At 35.3% G+C, this 27,722-nt stretch overlaps 1 protein-coding gene across 1 annotated transcript in view; it reads left to right on the top strand.

Moving 5' to 3' along the window:
- MYO16 (myosin XVI) overlaps window positions 1-27,722 on the top strand; it is a 369,554-nt gene that overhangs the window by 180,700 nt on the left and 161,132 nt on the right. Inside the window, exons 8-13 of the mRNA XM_065677940.1 lie at window positions 1,533-1,608; window positions 2,950-3,103; window positions 9,793-9,943; window positions 17,141-17,251; window positions 19,415-19,480; window positions 22,895-23,022. Of these exons, the coding sequence (XP_065534012.1) occupies window positions 1,533-1,608; window positions 2,950-3,103; window positions 9,793-9,943; window positions 17,141-17,251; window positions 19,415-19,480; window positions 22,895-23,022 (686 nt within the window). The remainder of the gene's footprint in view (window positions 1-1,532; window positions 1,609-2,949; window positions 3,104-9,792; window positions 9,944-17,140; window positions 17,252-19,414; window positions 19,481-22,894; window positions 23,023-27,722) is intronic.

The raw sequence follows: 27,722 nt of genomic DNA, 5'->3' as shown, positions 1-27,722 counted from the left end.
CTGGGATTTCTTGTGGCACAAATCCAAAACTTTGGTAGCCCAAAAAGCTGTGTATTGTTACTAAACTGAAAGTGCATTTAAACCACCCGTCCTTTCATACAACCACTACCACTTTTCAGAATGGCTGTTAACAAGATTATGCAACTGCTGCTGATTTAGTAAGGTCAGTGATTAAGCAGGTTCCAATTTTTTCATAATGAAAAAACACATGGATATATATGTTGTGAGTTTTCAGTTGAAAGCAGGTCTAATTGGATTTGGAAATAAACCTGTTACGGCTTCCTCCCTGCTTCCAGAGTTTGTTCAATTTTCTGCTGTTACTGCCAGAATGGAAAACCAGCATTAGAAAGCTGAGGAGAGCAAGATTTTTTTATTTCTATGTAGAAATCTGTAACAATATATTCCTGGCTTTCTGTGATTAGATGTTTTGGGGGTTTTGTTGGTGGTTTTTTTTTTTTTTTTTTGCATTTAGCTCATTCCTTCTTATCCTGGTCTTTTGTAGTAAGTTACCTCCTGTGTACTGAATCCATACTGAATTTTATTATTTTTATTATAATTTCTTTTCCAGTTAGCCTTTACTTATTCAGTGCTTGGTTTTGTGCCAAATTTCTATCCTTTCCGTTAGCTGCCTTCCAGTTTAGGTCTCATTTATCTGTTGCTCTCTTCTTCTGCTCTGAATAATCTTCTTTCTCTGAACAGCTTTCGCCTGTGCTCATTCTGTCCTTCCCTGTTTGTTAATTTATACTTGCATATATACAAAACTGCAAACAGTTCTCTCATTTAGTTGAGCTCTATATTCACATTCTAAATGTAGTTTTTGCTCCTTGTGTGGTTTCTTACTTCTTTCTGACCAACCAGTTTATCAGGGTAGATAGACATTGCTACAGCCTTTGATAGAGAAATATGTCTAAAGACTTTGGTTCAGTTGATAGAAGAGCTCGCTAAAAAGAGTTGCTAGCAGCATTCTTGTAGGAATTGAAAAATATATTTTAGACTTTTTCATTATATGGTACTCTGCCTTAATCTGCTGTACTATAATTACTACCATTACTAATATGTTAAGTGGATTTGGTAAGCATAAGATAAATGTGCCAATTTCTGCTACTGACAGAAAACAGACATACTTCCATGGTGGTTCTCAGTCAGATCCCTTTGGCAGTGATGGTACATGGTTGTCGAATTAGTTAGGCATAAAGAAATATTTGTGATCTAAGTGATGACAGGAGGTGATGGAGGATGAAGTTTTTTCTGTACTGTTAAGGATCTCTTTACATGTGTAAAGGTGGAGGGAGACTTTGGGAGTGGAGTTATGCTGAGGGTACACTGAAGTAATGCAAGAACTGTATTTTATTCTGCCTCATGATTTATATAAATGTGTGCAGTGGTTACATACGGTGGAATTATGGAGGTGTTGTCTGTGGTTTATTATATGATTTCAGCTAGTACAGGAAGGAATGAATAAACTGAATGATAGGCATACTGCTCCTGTCCTATTTCTGCCATTCAAACACGTCTGATTTTGCTCATTTTAGACCAACCTTGTGAAGCTGCTTTTGATGCACTGGGCAAATCCCTATCTTCTTAACTTCAATAATGAAAAGCCTTCAGGTAGGTGAAAAATTATGTATATTATGTATGTACTGGTTACTGTGACACTGTCTTCTTCCCTTCTTGCTTTCATATACACACAGAGGAGCACGTATGTATGTGTATACATATTGTTTATGTAGTGTATAGGGTTATAGACACATATCCATGTGTGTATGTGTGTTTTCCTATTAACTGCTAGTCATGAACATGCAGGACATTGTATCAAATGATAGCATGTTCTTCCACTTGTTGCATTTCCTGTTTATTTTTAGTTATGTTTCTTTCTTGTAAATTCTTCAGTGGCTTGGTGGTAGCTGCATTTATACTTCCTTGGTGACTTCTTACTGACTTCCTTTCTCTGTCTCAACTGATGATAGTACGTAGCTTCATGAACTGGAATCTCTGTAGCTGTTGACTCAAAACAAATTCACCATCCAGTTTTGAAGTGTAACCCCTGTTGTTTCTACAGAAGAACACACCTTCTTAGACCAGATAACCACAGGGAGCTGAAGTGTTGTCTCTAGAGATAATGGAATTATAGACTACGTTAGGTTGGAAGGTTCAGATCAACTGGTCTAATCCAGTAACCAAAGCAGAGTTGATGTCAGTAATGCTAGATAGTGTGAAAAAGAAGAAACATGGTTTTCAACCTTCTGTGCATAGGATAAAATGAAGAAGGAGACCAGTAATGTAGAAAATAGAACCTGAGAGATTGTAGGGAGAAACTTCCTGTGTATAATAAAGCAAAATATGTTGTGCTTCAAATAATGTACCACCTATGGATACATTCACAGGGATCTTCATGACACTTAACCTCAGAGAAGTTGTCTGTGGTTAGATACATTCCAGTCTGTATTTGTATAAAAGGCTATGGGCCAAACCGACATCATCTAACAATATAACTAACCACTTTTAGTATGTATTTAATACTGTGGAGTTAATTGTATTTCTGGTCTCAAACACAACTGATTTTAGCACTTCCATATGTGCAAGACATATAAATCTAGTTTGTAGAAATGTAAAAGGTTCTAAAAGTATTTAAGTACATGTTTTCACTGAAATGCAGAGCTGGAAACAGTTGTGGTTTTTTTTCCCGAAGTCCTATGAGTTATTGAACAATAATTCTATAGGTTCACTACACAGGGAGACAGTTTTGATGTTTTACAAATGACAGCTTAATTTCATACTGAATTTACTTTGCCTTTGCTTTGCCATTAATTTCAAGTGTTATTTTAGGATCAATATCTGAGCAATCCATTTTATCTAGCTGGATGCTTAATCTTATCTAGCGAGTTGAGTTTAAAGGAGCTTTTCTGTACTGTTTTCTTTGTCTGATATCTTGATGTTTCAATATCTTAGATGTTGCAGCTTCTGAGTTCATTGAGGAAATGCTTCTGAAGGCTGAAATGGTTTGGGAGGAAAAAATGAAAGACCCCTTAGCTGTTTCTACTTTATCTCAAGCAGAGCCATATGAAGAGATTATCCATGATCTGCCCACGATTTCCAATAAACTGTAAGCATTTCTGTTGTTAAAGCATCGAGACCAGATTATAATTTGAGCTGTGTTTGTCAATCTGTGAATCCGGTCTATGTGTACTTAGAGATATCCAAACCCACACAGAAATGGACCTGGGCAGCCAGTTCTGATTGTCCCTGCTTGAAGAGGGTGTTTGGACCACATGCCTTCTAGAGGTCCCTTCCAACCACAACCATTCTGAGTCTGTAATTCTGTGCCATTTGATGGATTAAGTAACCCTTTTATCTTGGAAATTTACTGGATAATCTTTTGTGTTTGTATCTTCCACCTCTTTTTGCCAACCTTAATTCTAAAAATATGGTGTATTCATTAGTAATCAAATGCATTGTTATAATTGCCAGTAAAATTATCTGGGGTTGCCTTAGGAGATTTATTATGGGTTAATACTGTAGACCCAAACAACCTTTTATTAAGGTGGATAGGAGTATTGTAATAAAGCTACCATTGCCTATGAGAGAAGCAAGGACAACCTCTGAAAATCAAAATTATATGTGCAGTCACAGATAAAATGATACAGCTTCAAGCAGTTACAAATTTGTAGTTAGAGTTGTACTTCTTAAAATTCAAGTGGAATTAAGTAGAATTTAGCAGTGTGAACTTAGAATTTGGTATTGAAGAGTCCATCTGTTTCTTAAACTGTAAATTTTGATCTTTTTGTATTTTCTTGTGAATCTTTAAGAGAAGACTGTCATGGGTGTGCGAAAAAAGGTGTAAATAGATATGAAGCATTAATGGCAGTTTTGCGGTAGTGCAAGATCCTGATTTATCGTATTCTCATTTCAAGATACTGTGATCCATGAGAATTTTAAAAGGTACAGATAATGTCTTTGTACAGTATTACATTTTTGGCCAAATTTGAAGCATGTTGGTTGCATAAGCTTGTCAAATATTGACATTAATTTTTTTGAAACAGTCACTGGAGGATGAGGTAAAAAGGCCCCCCCAAAACCAACAAAAACCAAACCCAAACTCTTATAAAGGGACAGATAAGATATATATCTGTTTTTCCAGTTCATAATTTATGTTCTGCAGGATATATTTGTATACATTAAAATCTGGAAGAAATGAGCAATTGTCAAGAAATGATCAATCTGTTTAATTCATAATTCCATGGGATATATTTGTATTTAGTAAAGATTGAATATTTCATGAATGGTAAACACAGTGTGTTGTTTCTGCTTCATGATATGTAGTCACTAGCAGATGTGGTTGGGTTTAGGACACTAATGCTTACAGAATTACTAATTTCTTATTAATTCATTAATTCCTCATGGAATAAACAGTTCTCTAATCTAACTCACTGTTTCAGTAACTTGGGTCATACTCCAGAAATTTATGTGGCCTTTTAAGTGAAAAATGTGAATTTTGGGGTATGAAACTAAGTTTATAGATTCTCAAACATAAAAAAAACCTTTATTTTAAATTATTGAAATAAGTTGTAATACCGGGGGTAGAAGGTAGGTCATTCCTGCAACTCTGCCATGATGCCTTGTTAAGTGTTATTCTTCAAGATTTTAGAGAACTTTTTTGGGAACTTAATTTTTTGTTGTTCTTGCATCTACATGATGCATTTCCATGTGTTTTGTGTGCTAGAAGTTTATGCCATTGTGCACATACTGTACTGTTCTTTGGTGGTAAAACCCATCAGCCTCTGGAATACATGACTTGCACACAGTAGAAATGGTCTAAAGATCTTTCTCTACTTTTTCCTTCCTGAAATACATGGATAAAGAGAGCTACTTTTTCAGAGTTTTCCATATAGTGACCCTGTATATGACAATAATACAAACCTGCTATATGTGAAGAACTTCACTGGAAGTTTTCAAAAAGCAAAGTTCACTAAATGCGAAAAGAAAGAAAATGGATTTACATATGGAATTGGGCTGAGTAACCTCTTTAACATCTGTTGGCAATAAGTGTGTGACCGCAGCTAGTTTGGTGGTGCCTACATGAGAACACAGTACTAGGTCAAAGCAAAGATCTGTTTAGCCCTGTGCACTGACTTTGCAAATAGCTCAGGTGCAATTAAAAGGATACAGTAAGCTTGAAGTAATGCCACATTGGCACACTTTCAAGACTTCTTGCAATCTTAGGTTTAGAGACTTCCTAAGCTAGAGCTTTGCACTTGCTGTCAGTGCAGGAGAGTATCAGCAAACCTGCTGGCCAGGCTAGCAATTCTGAGATGGGAGAGCTCTTGGAAGGCAAAAGTGTTAGTGTATTCGCCCATGCATGACTCAGCTATCACTTCTGAAAATTTGGAATTTTGTAAGTGAAATATACCGCACTGTTTGCAGGGTTCCATTTTGCTAAAAAATCCACAACCTTCATTTACAGTCACCTGAAAATCAGGTGTCATTTCAAAGCTAGTTGTCTCAGCTCTGTAGTAGCATGCTTGTTCCACAGTAAAAAACAAAACTTTACAGAGGGTTTTTCTTCTAAATTATAGTAGACATACTCTTAAGATATACTGAATCATCCTCTAGAGTGCCTCCAGGCTACCTATCAGAGAGGCAGCCTAGATGATTAGTTTCAACAAAATTTTTACCTTTTCAATGGCTAGTGTTGAAAGCAAACTGTTTCATCCTTCATGTTCTGTCAAAGGAGTCTATGGAGAAATGTGTAATATGCTAGGATGAAGATAAATGTTTGTGCTATTCTTATGTCCCAAACCAATTTTTTTTGGTGCTGGAAAGAGGAGTTCACAACAACAACCCACATTTACTGTTGCTTTATTCTACATTGTGTCTATTCTCTATGAGCTCTCCTGACATAAGGAAGCATGTTTAACCTGAGGTGATAACTTTGACGAGAATTTATGTAACTCTGTTGTGGCCATATTGCTTTGTGGCCATCTCTCAGAAGAGAACAATATTCAAAACCAGACTAAAAAAATATGTACAGACAAGTATGAATAGCATGTGCTCTGACAACAAACCTAATTTTGCTGGTTCGCAACTAAATTACAATGTTGATTTCTGGAAGAATGATATGAAGAGATGAGTGGAAGGTCAGTATCTTAGGCAGAAAAAAATTTAGCAGTCAGTATGTTTGTGTTATGCTAGGTTATCAAGCAGACCTGGTTTCCTTTAGGCGAGTGTTGGGTTAATTCAAACGAATTCCAGTTATTGTGAAGCACTAATTGTATTGGAATATCTTTTCCTGTTTTTTCTACTGAGCCACTGTTTTTTTCTATCTGATTTAAGAGGTGTGGACTAGGAAAGTAACTGTTGTTGGTTGGCCCTAGCTGGCACTCACTGAGCTGCCTTACTCTCAATAAGGAATTTATTGTCTAAGTAATGCTAAATTAATCACAGTTATACATTTTCTGATACATATTTAAGTAAATAAATACTAATTATAGAAATGGATGTTTCAAAATCAGTAGGAGAAAGTGAAATAAAATATACATAAATAAGTTTGAGACAATAAAACAGAAAAGAGACTACATTTTTCTTTTTACAGAACATTTCTAAGTATGTAACAACTTGGATTTCAATTATTATAGTGCTTGCAAACACTATTCTAGTGTTTAATCCGTCCTGAATTTTCTGTTATGTACCTTTCGAAAGTTTTTTAGACTGAAATTTCTGAAGTTATGCATTTTACAGATGTTAAATGGTTTAGAAATTGTTTGGAGGATCTCAGAATTGCCTGTGGAAGGATTACAGTAATGGAAATACTCTCAACAAAAGCTATAAACTCAAAGAGCCCATGAAAATGTCATTACAAAATCTGCTTTGATATAACTCTTTTAATAGAATCTACCTATTTAGAAGCTGCAGTAGTGTCTCAAATACTGATGCTAAAACTACCAATTATTTAATCATTATCACCCAGTATTTTTGTATTAGATCTTTTTTCTCAAAAAACAAGGACATGCTAAAGGATATCAGCCAGCTCAGTTTGCCTAAAAACCAAAACAAAACCAACCAACCCTCCACAAAATTTCAAATTAATTCAATATATGATAGTATATACACATGAAAATGAAAATTATTATTCCTCCATATAACATGCAGGATTTTTTCCCAGTTACATGTGCCAGTAGCAGCAGTACTACCTTGTTTAAATAAGATTACCCTAGATAGCTCTCTTTCCTTTCTATTATGCAACATTATTTTGGTTTAAGTCTCCCTTTGTGGTTAATTATCTATTAATTATCCATTAATTTTCATTAAAGAAGACAGTTCATGCTAATCTACTTGCCTACATTAACATAAAATCTTCCCTTACACTGTCTTATAGTTCAATTTCAATGACATTGCTTGACTTCATATCGTGACTAATAGAAATACATATAAATGTGTATAGAAATATTCCTCTAAAAAGTGACTGTTTTCTGGAAACATACTTCATTTTGTTTTAGTTTTCATAGTGTCTTCTTGCACCTGAGTCATAATGAACTGTTGGAGTAGTTTTAATATGTTCTAAGTTTCTTGAAATCATTCACATTTTTGTTGTAATGTGAATTATGTGTCAGCATTTCCGTAACAAAGTCCTATTAATATCTTGCAAATGCACATGATCTACAGGCTATCATCTTATACATCAGTACATGGAACATGCCTGTTAAGTCCTCTTAAGTTCCAAATGCATCCATGGGTATACCAGGCAACATTTTTCCCCACACTTTGCTGTGATTTACAATCTACTTCTCTTTTGTAGCATCCAAAAAGTTTAGTTGGCTGTGAGGAGTTTATAGCTGAATTTCAAGAAGTATTTCTAAGTTGTGTTGTATAGTTAACACAAAAGTGGTAAATTAAATGGGTAAGGCTTAACTTTGCAGCAAAAAAATCAATCTTCACAATTTAAAAGAAATATCACATAAATAATAAAAAGTTGTAAGTGGTGCTGCATCGGTTTTTAATATTTGAATTCATTTTACTTATGCTTTTCTTTGATTTTTTTCTTCTCTTTGTCTGTGATTAGGTCTTTAAAATAATTCAGACATGAGGGTTTTGAGCAGTTTTGGACAATAGCAAAAGACTACTCAAAAGAAAAAAAAATAATTATATATTGTTTGATTGTGAGTCTGGGTAAAATGCTAATCAGTATTAGTTATTTCTGCTTGTGGGTGCCACAGCTATTTCATTTCTTCTGCAGCCTAATTACTGTTGCAGCGTATTCTATGGCATCTAATTGCCAAGTTCACAAAAATAGTTGGATAATGGCTTTTCTGTCCAAAGCAAGAAAAAAGGCAAAACCAGTTGGTTCTTAAATCTTTTGTCCGTGTGACATAAACAGATATATGGCAAAACAATCTTAGGTCAATCAAAACAGTAATGAGAAATTTTTGTTTTTACAAGTGTTCCTTTAGACATTTTACATTAAAATGTCTGAAGCAAAACATAATTAGAAAGAATATTGTGTATATTGCTTTCCAAAATGTTGAAACTAATTCTGTGTTTGCCGACAGGGCATTTCAACAAAAGAAAGGCTTTGTTCCTATATCTTTTATTCAGTAGGAAATACTTTGACTTGTTTTCCAGTGAATTCTTCTTAGAAGGTGCTTTGCCTCTGCTTAGAACTGTAGCTTTCTAAAGCTATGTGTTTTGGAAATGTACTGTTGGAAACAAAACTGTGTTCAGTTCTGTTTCCAACAGTTCTTATCCTGTATTGAAATCAGTGCTAGCTATGGGTCCTCCATCGCTTAATTTGAGTTAACTGTGTGTATAATCCTGGCTTTATTATAATCAGTGATCAAACTCAAGTAATTTAGAGTAAAAATTATAGATTTTTTTTTTAACTAATTTTGACATCTGGATTTTATTCCATAGTGGAATACACTATTCCTGCATTCACACATTGAACCCACGTTTCTTTTCAAAGAAATTATGTGCACATTTTGTCAAGGAGCTGTGGTACATTCCATGGAATTGTCTCATTCGCACTGTCAGAATCCAGACAATTCTTTTATAAGAATTCCCAGCCCCTGGGGCTCATTTTTTGCTAATTCCTCTGGATGTACAACACTGCCAGAATCATCCAAAATTCTGGCATTGTTGTTTTTCAGGAGTGTGATGTGGTCTGAAGTGTCAGTAGGGAACGTGTGCAAGAATAGGCTTAATTTTTATGTGAACGAAGAGTATTCTGTATCGTTTCAGTAGTTTCAGGAGTTGGTTGTTTGCTTGTTTGATTTTTTTATTTAGCATATCACAAATTCAGAGCACCTTTGAGTCATAAAATATGTCTTGGATATTGCCTGATTAAAAATAAGCTAAAAAGTGATGTAATTTAAATTTATTAACTGCAATGGCAGTATCTGTATTGAATTATTTTAAAACATAAGATTTTTCAGAACAGTGTTGTAGAAGTTAATTGTGTATTTTAAATTCAGTTTCAAAATTGGCTATTGATTTGCCAGCCTAGTGCTGTCAAAAGCAGACTCATGCATATTCTCTTTGGCTGTCTCAGTTCTGCTTCAGAAAAGATATGCACAAAGGTGAATTTTAAATCAAAGTGTTCTGCTCTGTGCCTTTGGCAACAGACCAACTTATGTGAACAGTTTATTTCTCACCAATTTCTTTTTTGTGCCTGAACCAGGAACTCATGTCCCAGCTCTGAACTGTGTCTCAGTTCTGTGTTTGTGCATGCACATTTGGCAATGTTTTGTTTGCCTGACATCTTCAGGAGGAGTCTAATTGCTTTATTGATTCTCTTTGTAGCAATCCCCTGGCTTTACCGATTGCCAAGCAAGACAGTTTGCTGGAGAAAGACACCATGTTTAAAGATGCAGCTAAAGGCTTATGTAAGCAGCAATCTCAGGACAGTGCATCTGAAAATGTCACTGTGAATGTTACTACCAAACTTGAACAGGTAACAGCATGCAGTTTCTTCAACTGTTCATTGGTGCTTAGGTCTGGAAATTGTAAACTTAATGAAGTCAAAGGCCACAGTAATTTTTTTTCCCCTTCACTACACAGCAATATCATTTGCACTGTGAAGCCTTGTCTTCTTGATCACTCCCTGCAATCAGTCTGGCCGTGCAAAGAGTTCCCTCTGCAAATCAAGCAGCTGCTTCCTGCCAGCTACTGGTGGCAGGTCTGGGGCTGTGGCAGTCAGAGAGCTCAGGGCTCCTCAAATTTTGTTCATTGTTCACAACAGAGGAGGAACAACTGTTAATGCTGCCCAAAGTGTGCTCTTATCCCCAACTTCAGATTAAAAAAAAACCCAAAATGAAACACAACCTGGAAGACTGCAAAACAAAAAGAATGTCTAAGGAATATTAAGTTGCAAAGTAAGTGACTGTAATTTAAAGATAGGAATTTACAGATCTACAGCTGCAGTGTAAACTCCCTTTCTTGTACTAATGCATTATGGTACAGGCACTGATTATTTTGATACCCTTTACAGTTTTCTCCACGGGATCACAATCTCATTCAGTATATAGGTTGAATGGAGAATGCAAAAGAGGCAATTTCCTGTTGCTTGTAAAACTAGTATGCCCTAACTTTGAATGTTTAGGACTTAAATATTTTGGGGTTTTTTTTTGTTTGTTGGTCATTTGGTTGGTTTTTGTTCAAGAGATTTTATTTTCTTTTACATGCATTTGGGAAACACATATTCCAGAAGTGTTTAGGCATTAAAAAAAACAACCAAAAAACCCCAAACAAAATAAAAAGCCCCAAAACAACCCTTCCTCTCCCCTCTCCACCTTTAGAATCAGGAGGTGGAGGAGAGAATTTCCATTTAAATTAATTTACTGTGGATTTGAAGCATGACAAAGGAGCAAAATACTGATTGCATTTAAACCATGGTAATTTAAAAAACCTGCATAACTACCTTGGCAGAAGCATGCACACTCCATTGCTTTTTTTCTGAATGTGTTTCAGAGGAGCGTGTTGATTGTACGAGATCAATCAGTGAGTTCATATGTCAGTCATACGAGTCGGTCTCTGAAATTCCTCAGCTTTGGGATCCCATGGAGCACTGAGTTGCCTGTTCGGTCAGAAGATACTACAAAATGTTTTGCACTTGGCTTACATCTTGTTTTCATGTCATACAGTTTCTGGCCTTGCTGACTGTGCAGTGATACGATGAAGTCACAGTCAATCTGAAAGAAAAACACTGCTGGTCAGAAAAGTAAATGCTTGCAACCCTGTTAAGAGGAATATAACTGTAGGAAAAGAGAGGCGTTTAGCCTAGAGTCTTGATGAGACTGTTGCTTGCTTCTAGATGCTCAACAGAAGGGTGGACAGGAACACATATACTTTCTTCTGCTTGATACTGTTTTGGTGCAGACCTCGCTAAAGTTATTCAGATTTTCATAATCCTGAAACTAAACTTTTGCCTTATAGTTTTGTGTAGTAAAACATACGCAGAAACTGACAGGGAGAGGAACAGCTGATGTGACAGGTGAGAAAGAGCAACCAGACGTTGTGTGAATAGTTTTGTCCTCCACCATGATCTAGAGTCACTGCAGGGTCCCAGGGCAGATTTCCAAGAATTTTACTTCTGCTGCTGTTTCACCATACTGCAGTGGAACTTCCCACAGTAGTTACAATTCAAAGACAGGACAGCAGAATTAATAATGAATCACGTTTAGCTCTATTAGCTGAGAAATTTCTGCAGAAAACACTGACATTCTGCTCTGTGTGAGCTAGAAGGAATACGTATCTTGTTGTCTTTTAGAAGCAGTAAAAACTACAAACCTTGCGCAGTATCTGCAGTTGCTGAATAAGGAGTGATGCTCCTGTGGAAAAGAATAAGCAGGAACAGTCCTACCTGGGAAAGCGGCACTAACAGGGAATAAGTTAGAAAGTGTGCTATTTCAGTGTGTTTTTAAATGACTGGTTGCATTAAAAAATAAAAAATAAAAAAAAAATCATAGAACTCACTTGCTAAGGGCATAATGAGCTTTAGCTCTTACAGACAGAAGAGGGTAAAACAGTTTAATCACTTCAGGAAACAGTTTAATTGTAGTAAACTAAAGAATTCCCATATTTTGACAAATAAAAGTATGAACTTTTTTCTTTTGTGAAGTGACATAATTGTGACCCTGGGAATATGGGGATTGTGTTCGATACTACATGCCGTGCATTATGAACTGTAGATATATGCATGTATCTGTATTTGTGTACATAATATGTGCATACTATTTTTCAGAGATGATACTTCCAATTAGCACATTTCTTTTTTATTTCACAACTTGGGAATTAAAGTTTTTATTTAGTGCTGCTACAAAAGGAAAGCTTTGAATAACCCCTTTCCACTATCCCTGCCATTGGGTATGCTAATTCTAATGAGTTTCATGATCTTTTATTCTTACCAGTTGTGTTCCAGACTACACTGAAAGTAATCATGTTCTGTTTAATTTTTCAATAGGATATGTGGAGTCATTACTTGGATTTTATGTTCATATATTATTGAAATAGATCAGCATGATATTTCATATGCTTTGTGTCAGAAAAATCATACATTCTTAGGCAATATGACATGCAGATTAAGCCTTTATTGGGGGATCAGAGGGAAAAATTTCATCTTATTACCTCTGAAAGATGCATTTTTAATAGAGACAGCTTGTAACTTTTTTGGCTGTGGGAAAACAGCTCAAATTTATATGTAGCTTCAAGGTTTTTTAATTGCAAAAGTGATGAAAAAGAGCCTTAACAAAATAATATTTCTCATGAAGTAATATTTTTATTACATGAAGCATAGAGATGGGGATCAAATGACTACATCGATAAAGCATTTGGGGTCTCTCTTGGCTTGTATTAGCTTTTGCTGTGATCATATCTAATGTAAAGGTCTGTGCTGCCAAACAAAGAAAGCAATATGAATAATTTCCAGAATTTTATCATAGCTGGCTGTTTCTCTTCCTCTCATCTGGGAAGGATATTTTTCTGATAGCAGATTGAAATTACTGGCCTGGAATTGAATTGCTTGCTTTGTGCTGCAAATAAGTATAGATTAAACCTTTTCATTTTCTTACTTGGGTCTTTTTAAAAAAAATATTTTGTCTTTTGTCTTATAATTCTTGTTTACGTATTGTTGACTATATGAACTGGGTAATAGAGAATCCCCTGATGCCCTTTTGATTGTTTTAGTATGATTTACCACATACACAAGGGACAACTATGTATATCATAGTATTACACAAGGGCTAGAATACTTATTTCAGTGACATAAGAACATAAAGAAATAAAAATCATTAGAGAATGTTATATTTGCAGATAGTGAATGCTGTTTATGTAATTTAAATGAGTAAATGGGAATCTTCATTGATAGTATTACAAAAATCTCAAAACCTTGTAACTTGAACAGGCATAGTTATGTTGGAACTTATGCTGTATGTATGGCTATTTCTCTGTCTCATAAAATATGCATTATGCAATCAGGATGATGGCCAGATGCATGCATGCACTGAGGTGAAAAAATGGAGAAAACTCATCTGTATGCTCAGAAAAACAGAAGAACAGAATTTGAAGGTGCCCACAAATAAGTTATTATTAACAAAAAGAATGTTTACTACAAAGTAAAATAGGTTGTTGTGAGTTTAATGCATTTAGAGGTTTTTTTTTCTGTGTGATTTATTTGCTCATTGAATTCTGATGCAGAGTCTGATAGAAAATGCTGAATCACTAAATCCTAAACTTCATGGGGAGAAAAAAGTTTATGGAGAAAGATTTCAGTTACCTTCCTTGGAGTTTAACTGAGCACTTTGCATTTCTAACTGTCTATCTATAGCGTCAGTATCTTTGGCTATACCTAGATTATGAAATTAAAAGAAGCTGGGGCCTGTTCTCTGTTGAAAGGCTATGGGGGGGTGGGTCAGTGCACATCCATAAGACAAAAAATGAGGCCATGCCCAAACAGCCTGTGGGAAATAACTCTGACATATGACCTGAATGACACCTACATACTATTTGCAGGAGTGTTAGCTGGCATGAGTCAAGAATGTACAAGAAAGTCTGCTAACAATTCAGAAAACACGGAGTATTCCAAGCAGTGCTCAAATCCAAACCTTTCTTTTATTTACAAATGTTACATTTTACATGTTTACATTTGTGTCCAGCTTAGCATTGGTTTAATCTTTATAAATTAAGAAAAGCTACCTGGCAAAAAGGAACCTGGGGGTTCTGATTTACACCGCTGTACATGAGCCAGCATGTACCCAGGCAGTCAAGAAGGCCAACAGCATTCTGGCCTGTATCAACAATCATGTGGCCAGCACGGTCAGGGCAGTGATCCCCCTATACTCAGCACTTGTGAGGCCACACCTGGAATACTGTGTTCAGTTCTGGGCCCCTCACTAGAAAAAAGACATTGAGGTGCTGGAGCAGATCCAGAAAAAGGCAACAAAGCTGGTGAAGGGTCTTGAGAACAAGTCTTATGAGGAATGGCTGAGAGAACTGGGGTTCTTTTGTCTGGAGAAGGGAAGGCTAAAGGGGACCTTACTACTCTCTATAACCACCTGAAAGGAGGATGAAGCAAGGAGGTGGCTGATCTGTGAAGTAACAAGTGATAGGACAAGAGGAAATGTCCTCAAGCTGGACCACAGGAGATTTAGACTGGATATTAGGAAGAAATTATTCACCAAGAGGGTGATCAGGTATTGGAACAGAGTGCCCAGGGAAGTGGTGGAATCACCATCTCTGGAAGTGTTCAGAAACCATGTAGATGAAGCCTTCAGTGACATGGTTTAGTGGTGACCTTGACAGTCCTGGGGTAGCAGTTGGACTTGGTGATCTTAAAGGTCTTTCCCAACCTAACTGATTCTATGATTCTAAGAGAAGCTCAGTCTCTGCCTCAGGTGTTCTGAGTTTTGGTAGCACACAAGGAAATACAGTGAAGACCTCTGCCTACTTTGTTCCTGCAAATCAGGTGAGCACACTATAAGGGAAGGAGGCCACAGTTCTGTCTTTCATCTGCTTTCCCTCTACAAGACGCTTAAAAAAGTTACTGGAATACTTTTGTTAATTTTGTTCAAGTGTGCATGATCAAAAACAAATGTCAAAACGTAATTTATTTGTTTGCCAAGTGGAATTCTTATTTTCTAGACAGGCTTACATCCAACTGCCATGACTAAAACCAAAAAGAGCAAGAAATGCCATGCTGTGTGTGACAGAAAATCCGTGTTCACTTTAATGTGATGGGAAGTAAACCTCTAAGCTAGGTAGGCAGAAAGACACAGACAGATATGGCAGGCAAGCTGTGTATTTGTCTTGTTTTCTTGTTTGAAATGTATGTTCTGAAAATTTAAATATTTTAAGAAAGTATTTTAATTAGAAAGGAAAAAGGAAAATAGTCACAGTAACATTTTGATAGAATCCACCATTTTAAAATACATTTCTTTTGGAAAAAAGAAAAAAAAATCGGTGAGATGAGGACTGTGGAAGGTAAAGCTGGTAAAATATTTAGACAGAAAACCCCAACAAGGTTCTGTTTTATGTCATAAGGGCTAGTGATATGTGGTGTTGTGATGTCTGGTCTGCATTTTTGTTTCTTCTTGGCAAAATAGAAGAGTAAGAAATGACATCTGTTTCATAACTGTTCAATGAATATTTTTATACTGGTATTCAGTACTCCTATTTTTAGGAGAAACATACGGCAGGGTCAAAGATATATGATACAGAAAAGATACAAAATTGTATGTAATTAATCCTGCTCTTTTTTTGGACTCCAAACTTCTCAGTGTTTGCTCATGGTCACCTAAAAATTTCATGTGAATGAGTATGTGCATGTTTCAAGAATCTTGAAACATTGAGACAAAGAGAGATTGTTAGTCTTATTGCATTAAGATTAAATTCTTCAGCAATATTGCATTGTGCAGCTCTGACAAATGTAGGAAGAGAGCCCAGAGCATCATGATTTCTGACCTAGACCTTGAACGTATGGAAACAATAGTTAAGTAGTTTGGGACCAGATCCCCAGTATTAAGCACCAGTATCCATAATCTTTGGTGCCTTCTCCTCACCAGAAGCACACTCCATGTTCCCCCCAAAATCTCGCAATCTGCTTGCTACTTCTGCTGCTGACTTCCTGCCACTGCCAGAGGTTGAGGGTGCTGAGTTTTCAAAGAAAGGGCAGTATCTGCTTTTCTCCCGAGCCTTGATTTTAAGCAGAACAATAGAAGAACAAATTCCATCTTCTTTGTCCATTCTCAAAATAGACACTGAGAGAGTATTTTAGTTAATGCTGAACAAACAATTCAAATAATTCTACCATCATTCACATGATAAGTTTCTGTTTCTAGGTATTCTTTTAGCATGCTAACATTTCTTTCAGCTGACATAAGAAAGGAATCAGCCTACATTTTAAGTGTAGATAATAATTTATAAGTACACAATTTAATGTATTAGTGTTTATTTTGTCTCTAATCAGATTTCCATTATCACAGATTGTTTTTTCCTCCTGTTCTGTAGTTTGGATTTTTTTCCCCCGTGGCATTTATTTTGACTCACAGAGCTTGTATTATTCCTTCTAAATCTCAAAAAAGTTAAACTCATTTTAGTCATCAGTTTTGGCTAAAGTAGCTGCTTCTGAATCTCTTCTGGTCTCCTTGACAACATGATACCCAGTTCTTATTAACTTCCTTCTATCCTACAGGAAAAATGGTAATAGAATTTTAAATCTGATACGATGAAGAGTAGCATAAGAGCTTTGTTAAATGCTGGACAATAAATAGTTTACAAGTGCACTAACTTTTATAGTCTTTATTTCTTCTGCCATAAACATTTAATGAAGAGAGCAGGAGAACTGCATTTAAGCTAGGAATCTTTATGGGTTTGGGAGTTTCAAATGGCACTCTACTAGGGTCTGTGTTTTTAAAAGCCCATCAGATTCATGCAGTTATTCACCTTAACATTGATAATATTTTTTTATGTTCTTCCTTAAGAATAATGATGTGTGATTGTCTGGGAGGAGTGACAACTTTCCAGTTTCCTAATTCTCTTTTTTTTTACCCTGCAAATTCTAGTGATCCAAGTTTATACTTTCTGGGGGGGTTGGAACATTACACTACGGAATGATCAGTTGTGAAGTTACTTTATTTCTCTAATTTGTGTTTTCTAGATCAAGCTGATGCCTCCAGCTCCAAATGATGACCTGGCTTCTCTGAGTGAGCTAACAGACAGCAGCCTGCTTTATGAGATTCAGAAGCGTTTCAATAATAATCAGATATATGTGAGTTGTTATTCGTCTATCAACATAAGCTTTCAAAAAAGAACAAATGATAGAATAGGAAAAATAGGTTTAGTATCATAATTACTAGACAGTAACCTGGACTCATGACTAATATTTAAATGGATGATGACATGTGTGTGTAAGCCCCACAATTTCTCAATTTTATATAGGGAAGCAGAAATAAAAATGGATTAACACTTCAGATAAATTTGGATACAATTTATGTGTGTTTATTTACAGAGGATGTATTTTGTTAAAAATCTATGGGTACCTGTAATCTTCTTCCTCAAACCACCAAAAGATCCTTCCATCTTTATAATTTTAATAGCAAATATGAATCCTGGAAATTTTAAAGAAATTTAGATTTTAAAAGCTGAGAATTCAGCATGGGAGATTTATCTTTTCTTGTATTACAGAAGTTGCTTTGTACATTGTAATGTTAATCATCGAGATAACAAATGAAATAATTATAACAAGATTTTATAAATAAGATTTTATTATAAAAAGCAGGTTTTCTGGGTTATGCCATAATAAACTGGGGAGGCATGTGATTAGGCATAGATTACTTCTGGAGAAAAATCTGCACTTGGAAATTTTTGTATGCCTGTTCGTATCTTATTGATAATTTATTTCTAAATTACTGAACAGCTGAGTGACATGTTAATGTGAAACATGCAAATAGTTTTTAAATGTGTAAGTTGATTGCACTGTTTAGACTAAAGGAATATGGGGAATTGGCATGTTGCTGTGAATACCTTTGAAATTATGCGAACTTTAATTCTAGGTGTTCAGCATTCAATGATAACAAATTCTGGGTTTTAGAATCATGGATAAAATTCTATTTTATTATGAGTATGTTGCTTTATCCCACTTTCAAAGATGCCAAACACAGGTAACTTTAACTGAATTTGGGAGGATCCACAGAAAGTACTTTTAAAAACAAAGTCTTCTTTTATGTTAAAATACTGAATATTTCGCCTAAGGGGATTTCATACCCTGGTTGGATATTATTCTTAACTTATGGGAATTTATAGGCAGGGATTCTTAATATTCTGCTCAACAGCAGCCATTGTACTTTGGCAGAGTGTCAGCATCAGTGCTGGAAATGCTTGCATGTTTGTGTGAGATGGTTCTCAGACCTAAAAGGAAAAGTCCTTGGACTCCAATTCCAAACCAAAATTCTGCTTAACACTGAACATTTCCTGTTTCATGTTTTATGAACCTTAATAAAGGTCTATTCAGCAGAAAAGCCCAACAGTGAAGTCAGGTAGGTGAGAGAGAAATTACAGCATTTCAGAAGAAAAATAGTACATTTACTATGAAAAGCAATATTTTCCACTTCCCCAAATCAAGATACTTCCACTTCCCCAAATCAAGATACTTCATTTTGAAAAAGGCAATATGACTGGGACTGTTCATATGATGGTTTGTTTTTGACCTCTTCAGAGTCAGAGGTCTGGCATTTTTGCATTCTAAGAGCATAATGAAGCAGCAACTACTTATCTAAAGCGAGAATATAGCAGCAGGGGTGACCTACAGTCTTATGCTCACATGTGAGTGTTTAAATATGAAATAATAAAATCTTGGCACCTTTGCAACTGGTTGATGGTTCACTATTTTTAATATAGCCAGGATTTTTTTTCCATATGCATGTACATATGTTCATATACACATACACATGCAGAAATACTTTCATATATATCAATTGCTCTGTCTTATTTCACAAGCAACAAATTTTAATGTATCAGTTCTGGGTAATCAATATAGTATTTCTAAGTTATGTCATCTATCCCATTAAAAATTGCATTTGGAACTTGTTTATGTGGTAGGCATCTCACATTTTTGTAGTTTAACAAATGGTAAATGACAAATTAACTTTCAAATAATCTACCAGTAATATATGCAATGCAATTCTGTGCATAATTTTCCATTATGAATAAATCAGTTTTATTACAAAAAGAATAATTAATGCTGTCTGAATTGCAATTTTAGACCTCAATTTAAAGTTATTAAATTAAAAGCTCTGATTTTTCAAATTATGTTTAACATGTTGATAGCTGGATTTAAGAGGCTTTGCCAAAAATCCTTTCTGGAAGAAAACCGTTAGTGTCCTTAAAGATTTAATTTATTACTTAGTAAAGCAATTATATCTTCTTTTTTCAGACTTACATTGGTGATATACTGTTGCTTGTTAACCCATTTAAAGAACTTCCTATTTATTCTGCCATGGTAAGCATTCTATCTTTAAAATGTTACAGTGTGGATCTTTTTCTTGAATTTGTAAAGTCCATCTGGCAGGCCAAACCCATGAAATTAATTAACATGCATGCCACTTTTATGTTGAGAACATATTAGTTTTAATTTTTTAGCTTTTTTTAATTATTATTTCTTCCAAGATACCACTATTTTCTGCTGTGTCTTACTTGTAAAACAGCCATCTTGCTAATGTTTTATATGAGCAGTAACACTTCCTATGTTTTGAAAATCATTCTTGGTGTATAACATGACTTTCGTGGTTTCTGTCACAGCCAAACTTGCAAAACTGAAATGCATACTTCATGCATTGGTTGTTTGAGTTCACCCTCCCCTTGCCCAAAACAGGATTATGGAGATAACAACCTTGAATAGTACAGAAAGGCTCAAAATGTCTGTCCGTGCTCCACGCCAGACCACTCTGTTCAGACACTGTACAGGCAATGAGTGGGAAGTGCTCATCATGAGCTTAGCAGTACACTGGGGCTGTGGTAAAGAGATGTCTTCTGTTGAGCACAGGCAGTGTACGGGCAAGAGAGACTTGAGTCCACATGTGCACTGTCATATGCATAAAGCCATATAAGAAGTGCTTCAGACGTTTCTCTCCTGAATAACAGTACCCTTAGGTTTCTAATCTTTCACTTATAAGACAGACTTAATTATGCTATGATTTACAAGGGGCTTATTATTTCAGTATCTAGACATTGACACTAACTTAAGTAGGTGCTGTAGATCAGTGGGAGTTAACACAAATTCAAATGTTTCATCTCTACTTCATCCTCAGCCATTTTAGAGACATAGTGTTAGCATGTTAGCGTAACTGTTAATTTGTGTGTCGGTGTGTTGTGTCTGTCCTCCCTCCTTCTTCCCCCCCCCCCCCCCCCAAGTTATTTTCTTGTTGATGCACTGGGATCACATTGCTGCACAGAGATCAGGCTCCCTGTTGTGTTAGGGAGTGTTCAAATATGTTAATTCAGCTTATAAGAACTGTAGAGGATGCAAAGTTTGGGAAGTAAATTGTGGTCTGTGGCTGTTTGCCATGTCATGTGGCTTTGTGTGTATTGGTACTAAATTTGGAAGAAAGAAACCCTGTGACATTCAATGGCAAGAGCAGCAGATTCCAAATTGGGAGACTAAATTTAGTTTCTAGAAATGGAAATTATCCATCCTCCCCAAGGTTTTAGATGATGGCATTGTTTCCTGTCAGTGTATATTTTGCATTAGTGTCATGGTTTTGTGCACCACAAGAGAACTGTAAAGAAAAAGAGTTTAGGTGGCAAGTTTGCATGTTAAAATGTTTCCTGAGCATTTTCTGCATCTTCTCTTGAGCTCTCCATAATAGATCTATTTTAGCAAGTTTAGCATGAGACACTTTTTGTCCTGTAATTGTTTTGGTCACCTTGGAATATCACTTTTTTTATTCTAGTGTTACTATGTGCATGGTATTGTGCATTAGGGAGGTGTTTCCCATATGACCAAAAGAACATGGTTGTAAAATAGCTCTTTTCCCTGTTTTTTTAAATGCTTAAATGCACTGCAGCAGCTTAGCTGGCATTGTATTGAATTCTGTAAGTGTTCGATGGTCTGTATATTAACATAATAACAATATATGGTGTCAATTCCTTAATAGACACTGATATGCTATATGATGTGGCTCATTAGTTAGCCTTTTTTTTTTTTTCAGGTGTGTGGTTTGTTAGCCATCCATAAAAGAATGCAAAGATGTATTGGGCATGATACTACTTTTAAAACCAGGATGAAGCAATGAAAAGATTATAACGTACATTTTTCAATAACAGCAACACTTTAGGTTTTTTCCTCTCTTTTTTAAAAGCACTTTCATAAGTCCTCAGCAATCTTTATTTTACCCTACACTGATCTCCCACACTTATTTCCAATAGAATTCTACTGAAATATTTTTCTAAGCAATTATTCACTCAGAAATGCCATAAAGGATCATATGTTAATGGACACTTATATCCATTGCTTCATAGGCAGCTCAGTGCAGTTGCAAGGTGATAATGCATTTTTACACGTAAATAAAGTGTACTACTACACTGTACATTACGGTAGCACTGTTCTACCAGGAACACCTAGATGTCATTTCAAAAGTAACTGTTCGTAGAAGTGCTTGTGCTATGGGCAACCTGCTTTGTTACATTTGTGCAGAATTTACTTGTGTCCAATTAGGGCAAATACATACTTGAAGTTGGTAGACAGGCAAATATCTAAGCATGCAAAGCTTTTGCAACATTATGTAATGAGCATTAAGTGTTTGAAGGTTTTTCTTTCTTCTTTGTGATATGCCAAATGTTTTTCTGAGAATCAGTGTGTATTTAATATTGTTGAGTAGCTCAAAGGCCTGAATGAGAAAAGGGATGTATTGTGGAGGATTCATTCAGCCACATCATTGTAAATGCCTCAAGATTCAGTAGTTTAGTATCTAAATAAATGACAGGCATGGGACAGGAAGGAGTGATAAGCACCTGATTAGTTTGGAGAAAGGAGCAAATATGTGATGGTACTGTAGTGGAAAGGATGTTAGAATAGTTACAGAAAACGAGACATGATGGAAAGGAAGTGATTTGGTTAAGTGATAGCAACCAGTATAATTCTAAATACTTCATAGTGTTCCAGTTGTCCCCCAGTAGCCATGGGTTTCTGTAGAGCCTATGTTAATTTTCTAAACCCATGAGAAGGTCTGAAAAAAAGCCATATAAAAAGGTACGTAAAATATTTATTTCAGAATATTTGTAAAATGGTGTGGTGTTTCTGTTCACAATCTTATCTAAATCACAGTCTGTATTTTATTATATGTATTTATTCTGAAAGAGCAGAATTGTAAATATTAGGAATTTATATAATTTTTCTAAAATCTATTTGATATGAGCACAAAGAACATCAGGATATCCTCAGAAAAAATTATGGTTTTAAAGTAGCAGATTATCATTTCTACTCATTAAGCTTTAAGGACTGTACATGTTGTCCCCTGTATGTACCACAAGAGTTATTCTTTATTGCAGGGAGCTTATTTGTGGGAGACTGCTCTGACATGTAATAAATGAATTTGAAGTTAAGACATTGAAGAACTATAAACATGAGGTATAAACAAGTAACTTACTAGGTTTTGTTTTACTCAGTGCACAGACCAGTATTGTCGAGCCATCTAGTTATGTTTATGTTATATCTCTATTAGATAATCAGATCTATGCTTACAGCTCTGTTTTCTTTAATTAAAATCTTCATAGATACTATAATGGTACGTCTTATACACATACAGAGATTCTGTTCATAATGCTTAGTGAGCTTTACAAAAGGCCCAGGATTAGGAGGGTGAAATATAATTAGTTTGAAATGTATTGATCTTGTTAATTTTCTGCAATTTTTCAGGTCACTCAGCTTTATTTAAGTAACTCTGGAAAATTGTGTTCCTCACTTCCCCCACATATATTTTCCTGTGCTGAAAGAGCTTACCACATGCTATTCAAGGAGCAACGTCCTCAGTGCTTTATCCTCAGGTGAAAATTTATCTTACTATTAACTAATTTGTAACTCCTGCCTTTCAGCTGTTTCCCCTGGGCCTCAGCAGTTAAGATTTTAATGTTATTTTTTCCTCCAACTGATTTCTTTCTGTGTACTGATCTTTGTACCATACATTAGAGCAAAATAGAACTGAAAAAGGTTTAATTACTTCTGAAGTTCATAAATTCTCTTGAGGAATTGCCACTCTATGAAGCTGCATCTAATTAGGAACAAAGAGTTAATAGTAAAGAATTCAAAATTGCTGTGTGTGCCTGCTGTTGTATGGATCAGTATTAGAAACAGAATCTCATAACAATAAAAATGGGAAGTACTTGACTAGATTATAAACCTCTGTGCTGGGGCACCTGTATTGGAGCCTCTGCTCTGCCTCACATGTTTATGTGGCCATGAGCTTATTAAGATTTCCAACTTCGAAAAGGATGTTAACCAGTTCCTTTATTCACAGTGTTGTTTCAAGTATAAATAGCTTCAAGACTGTGAATAAATGTATGAGAAATCCCCAGTGAAACCCAAATATGCCAGGACAAATTTCGATTTCACTTGGAACTTTCCACCCCAAATCTGTTACTCTTTCTTCTTCCACCTTACCTGAAAGCAGTGAGTCTGGTGGATTTAAAATAGTTACTCAAAAAAATTTTTTACTCAGTCTTGTCACTTTGACAGTTGCTGTTCTCTGAAATATTGGCAAGGTTTTGCAGAACTTCGTGGGAGACAGGAAATAAAACCCAACAGGTTGATTTTGCTATGACCAGGAATAAAGGCTTATCCATTTGATAAATAATGTAATTTCTCTTGAGCTACCTCTAATTATAAGAAAATGATAATACGAAATGTTGAGGATATGATAATCAAAAGCAACCAAAAATGCTCCTTTAAGGTTACAGTAGTAAAACTGAACACATAAATATAGTCCATTTATATTGCGTTCTGTTTATGTGGATACAAGACTCCTGTGAGCATTGAAGTTCTCTGTATTAAGTCTTCAAATACATATGAATACTGTAATTAAATGTTTCCTTTAAAAGCATAGTACATAAAACAACATAGTTTAAAAACTTCTAAATTGCAAATGTATAAACTATTCATGTGTGGAACTAACTGTCAATTGGTTGAAACAAATGGTAACCTTTTTATAACCTAATCAGAATGGAATAGTTACTTATTTATCCAGAGAGCACTGACATTTAAGCAGAAGTACAAGCAATATTAGGAAGTTGCTACTGTACGTTCCTATTATCTTGTGGTAAATATAAACATTTGTTTAGGTATAATAATTTTGATCAAAAAAAGAAATATCCGAAGGCAATGTTTTCAGCATTTTCTTCAAAGGAGGAGTTTGAGACACTTGGTAATTGGTTAATATATTGGTAAAGTTGCCAGTAAGTGTAGACAGAAGAAGCAGAAAATAATATTTACTAACACTTAAAGAAGGCCCACTGCCAGGTTAAATATTGGTAGTAGTACACAAAAAATATTGTACTTAATAATAAATGCTTAGATACTGGGGGATACTGATACAGCTACTCATAATTTCATATGAGGATGTCAAGGCATGTGTTAAGCCCCACTGTCTTCACCCCTGCCCAGCCCACTGTAGCTTGTTATAAATTGGTGACTTGATGGAGAATTTGACAAGAGAATGCTCTGTTGATAGCATCAGCATTTGTCATTTGTATATCTAGACATATAGGCAACTCATAAATATGTATCCCTTATGTGGATAATTAATTAGATCAAAACTGTGAAAATGAAAGCTGAAAAGAAAGCATCTAGTAATTTAGGAGATAACTATAGCTGCAACTCAACAGAAACAGCTAGGAACAGGTCTTTTTAAATAACTTTCTTTTGCTAGCACTAAATGAGAAAAAGTAATTGGGATCTTTCAGAAGTTAATAAAGAGGAAATAAAAATGAGATATTATATTAGTCCATTGCTATCTAAATAATTAATGTCTGAAAAGTAAAGCTAATATAGGAAGTTTCCATTGGCTTTCTGACAACAAAAATGACAATAACCATCTGAAAAATATCCATAACGTAACTCAAGTTATTCATCTACCCCCTTGCTATCGCCTGATTATGTGTGTGATCAAAATGGATTTCTGCTTTCCTGCTATTTCAGCTGTAAACCAACATTGCCTATCAACAAGAGAAGATTTTTCCACCACTGTGGGGGAATGATTTGTTGCTTACATCTATGCTAATAAACAGCATGGAGTAGGCTCTGGGGGTATGTGGTATAGCATTCAGTCAGCTTTTCTTTAATTTTTTGCTTGAAGAGGGTTATGTGGAGAAATTTTCAAGATCTCAGTTTTATTTCCTATGAGAACCAAATAACCACAATTCTGCAGTCCTGAAATACTCCAAAATACCTTCAGACAAAGCTGAGTTGTGGATACTTTTCTGTGCATGTGTATATAGTGCGATGAGTGCACACAGTAGCAAAGTTTAAAAGTTAGAAACATACACTTCCCTCTAATGTGAAATAACAGGCTTGAACGAAGATAGGACAGCATAGAAAAGCACTCTGCAGCTAGAAAGGCCATTTCATATAACTGCTGAGAAAGAGGGAGACAGTGGCTAAAACAAGTAAAAAGGACTCAGATCCATGAGAACGTTACACTGGAATAAGCTGTCTAGCATTGCTTTTGCCTTTATACCTTTGGCTGCTTGTTTCCTCATTTTCACGCCATCCTTTGTGTCAACACAGATGTTGAGGTAGTGGCATGGTGAACTGGGGTAGAGGAACACTCATTCTAAGGTCAAAATTACACCTGCGAGGGCGGTGGTGACATTAAGAGCTGTTTTAACTGAAATCCATTCCAACGCCAAATTCCCTAGAAGTGCAGTGAGTTGCCAGAGCAGGGCTGGCAGGGCCCACCAGTTTTTGCAGTGGTTTTAGTTTAGACTAAATAGCTTCTAGAATCCCAATACCATGTTTGCTGTTGCTGTAATATTGTAATGGTTGGTCTGACACACTGTCCAAGTCAGAGCTCTTAAAATGAGGGGTATCGGTATGCCAAGAGGAAAATAGCCACACCAAATTGGAAGGGTGTTAGTTTTATTTGTTTTTACTAGTAGTAAATCTAGTGAAAGTAAATTATCCCTGTGGCTATGCACTTATCTCAAGATTAAATTCCCTTGATGTATTCAAGATAATGCCATTTGGGCATATGAGCACACTTGGAATTGCACACTGAGAGCACACTTTCACCTTCTGTTGTCATTAGCAAGTGAAATATGATACAATTATAGAAGAAAACCCCTCAAATCTGTATTTATGTTCAGGTCTGCTTTACTTTTAATGATAGTAATACTTTAATAGTATAAATAATTTGTTAGTATGATTTATAAACATACTTATGCTTCAGTTTTATAGTAAAGATTTTCCATGAGGAGAGGCTAGTGTTTTGATGTGCATGTTGTGATTTGATATAGAGCAGTGAAATTTAATACCATACCATTATTTTTACTTTTCATGCGCAATTTTCAAAATGCATCTAGTTTAACTATTAACTACCAGAGAAGAGCCAAGTGATAACAGTATATATAACTCTCATGTTAGTTCTTCCTGAAAAGTTTGAGTTTGTTATGAACAATAATATATTTACAAAAGACTTATTTTGTGTGCATCAAGCTACGCATATGTCTTTTCAAAAGGACTGGAAAGAATACCAAAAAATGTACCTATATTCATGTTAATCCTGTCATCTTCATCAAGCTTTGTAGCTTGTTTATTTACTTTCTTCTCTTCTGAAGCTTTAATCTTAATTTCCTCCATGAGGTTACCATATTACAAGCTTTTTATTTTATTTTATTATTTTTTTTAGTCTGGTCACTTCACATCTGATCAAGTGCTCACTCACTGAAATTTGGTGTTTTACAACAGGACAGCATTTGGCCAAATTATTTAAAAATTTACTACCAGTTATTTAGAATTACTTTTCTTTTGTACCAAGCTGTGATCACTCATAATGCTTAACACAAAGAGCTGGCGTTGTATAAACTACAAAAAAAGTTACAGAATAAAAGAACGTGATGTTATGCTCTTATATAGCCAAAAGATAGACTTTTTGTAATTAGCTTCCATCGACTGCATTTTGCTCCTGCTGTTCAGGATATGAAAATGCATTAAGCACTGACAAGATAAGTGAGAAGCTGTCTAGGAAGCTTAAGTATAGTTTATAGGGTTGTTAAAAGCTAAGGATCCTTAGTCAATCAAGCCAATGGTTTATGGGATGCTGATGGCTGATCTGGTGAATCAAAAAATCATGATTAATGTAGCAAATGAAATGTTACAATTTTATGTATGGTAGCAGCCAGGAGTATCAATATCTAATTTTTTTTTTTTGTGATATAAATCATATTTTTAAGCCAAATAATCTGGAACAGAGAGAAATCCTTGTCTTCTAAAATGTAACTCCTTTTGAAAGCTTATTATTTCCTCAGGCTAGCATCACCACAGGCATTGTGTTCAAGTTAATACTTGCAGCGAGCTACTGCAATACACATTATATTTAGCAGTCTTTCTTGTATATTTATTTTTAAATCTTGAAACCTCACTCATAGATTAAGTCCAAGTGGCTCACCTACATACTCTGCAAATTGATAAGAAATTATTCTGGCCCACTAAAAATTTGTGAGTTTACTGTCTCTTTCCTGGATATATCATACTA

Source organism: Lathamus discolor, chromosome 4 (assembly GCF_037157495.1).
Source record: "Lathamus discolor isolate bLatDis1 chromosome 4, bLatDis1.hap1, whole genome shotgun sequence".
Taxonomy (NCBI): Eukaryota; Metazoa; Chordata; class Aves; order Psittaciformes; family Psittacidae; genus Lathamus; species Lathamus discolor.
The sequence above is the reverse complement of the archived record's forward strand: the minus strand, read 5'-3'. Positions and strand labels throughout refer to the sequence as shown.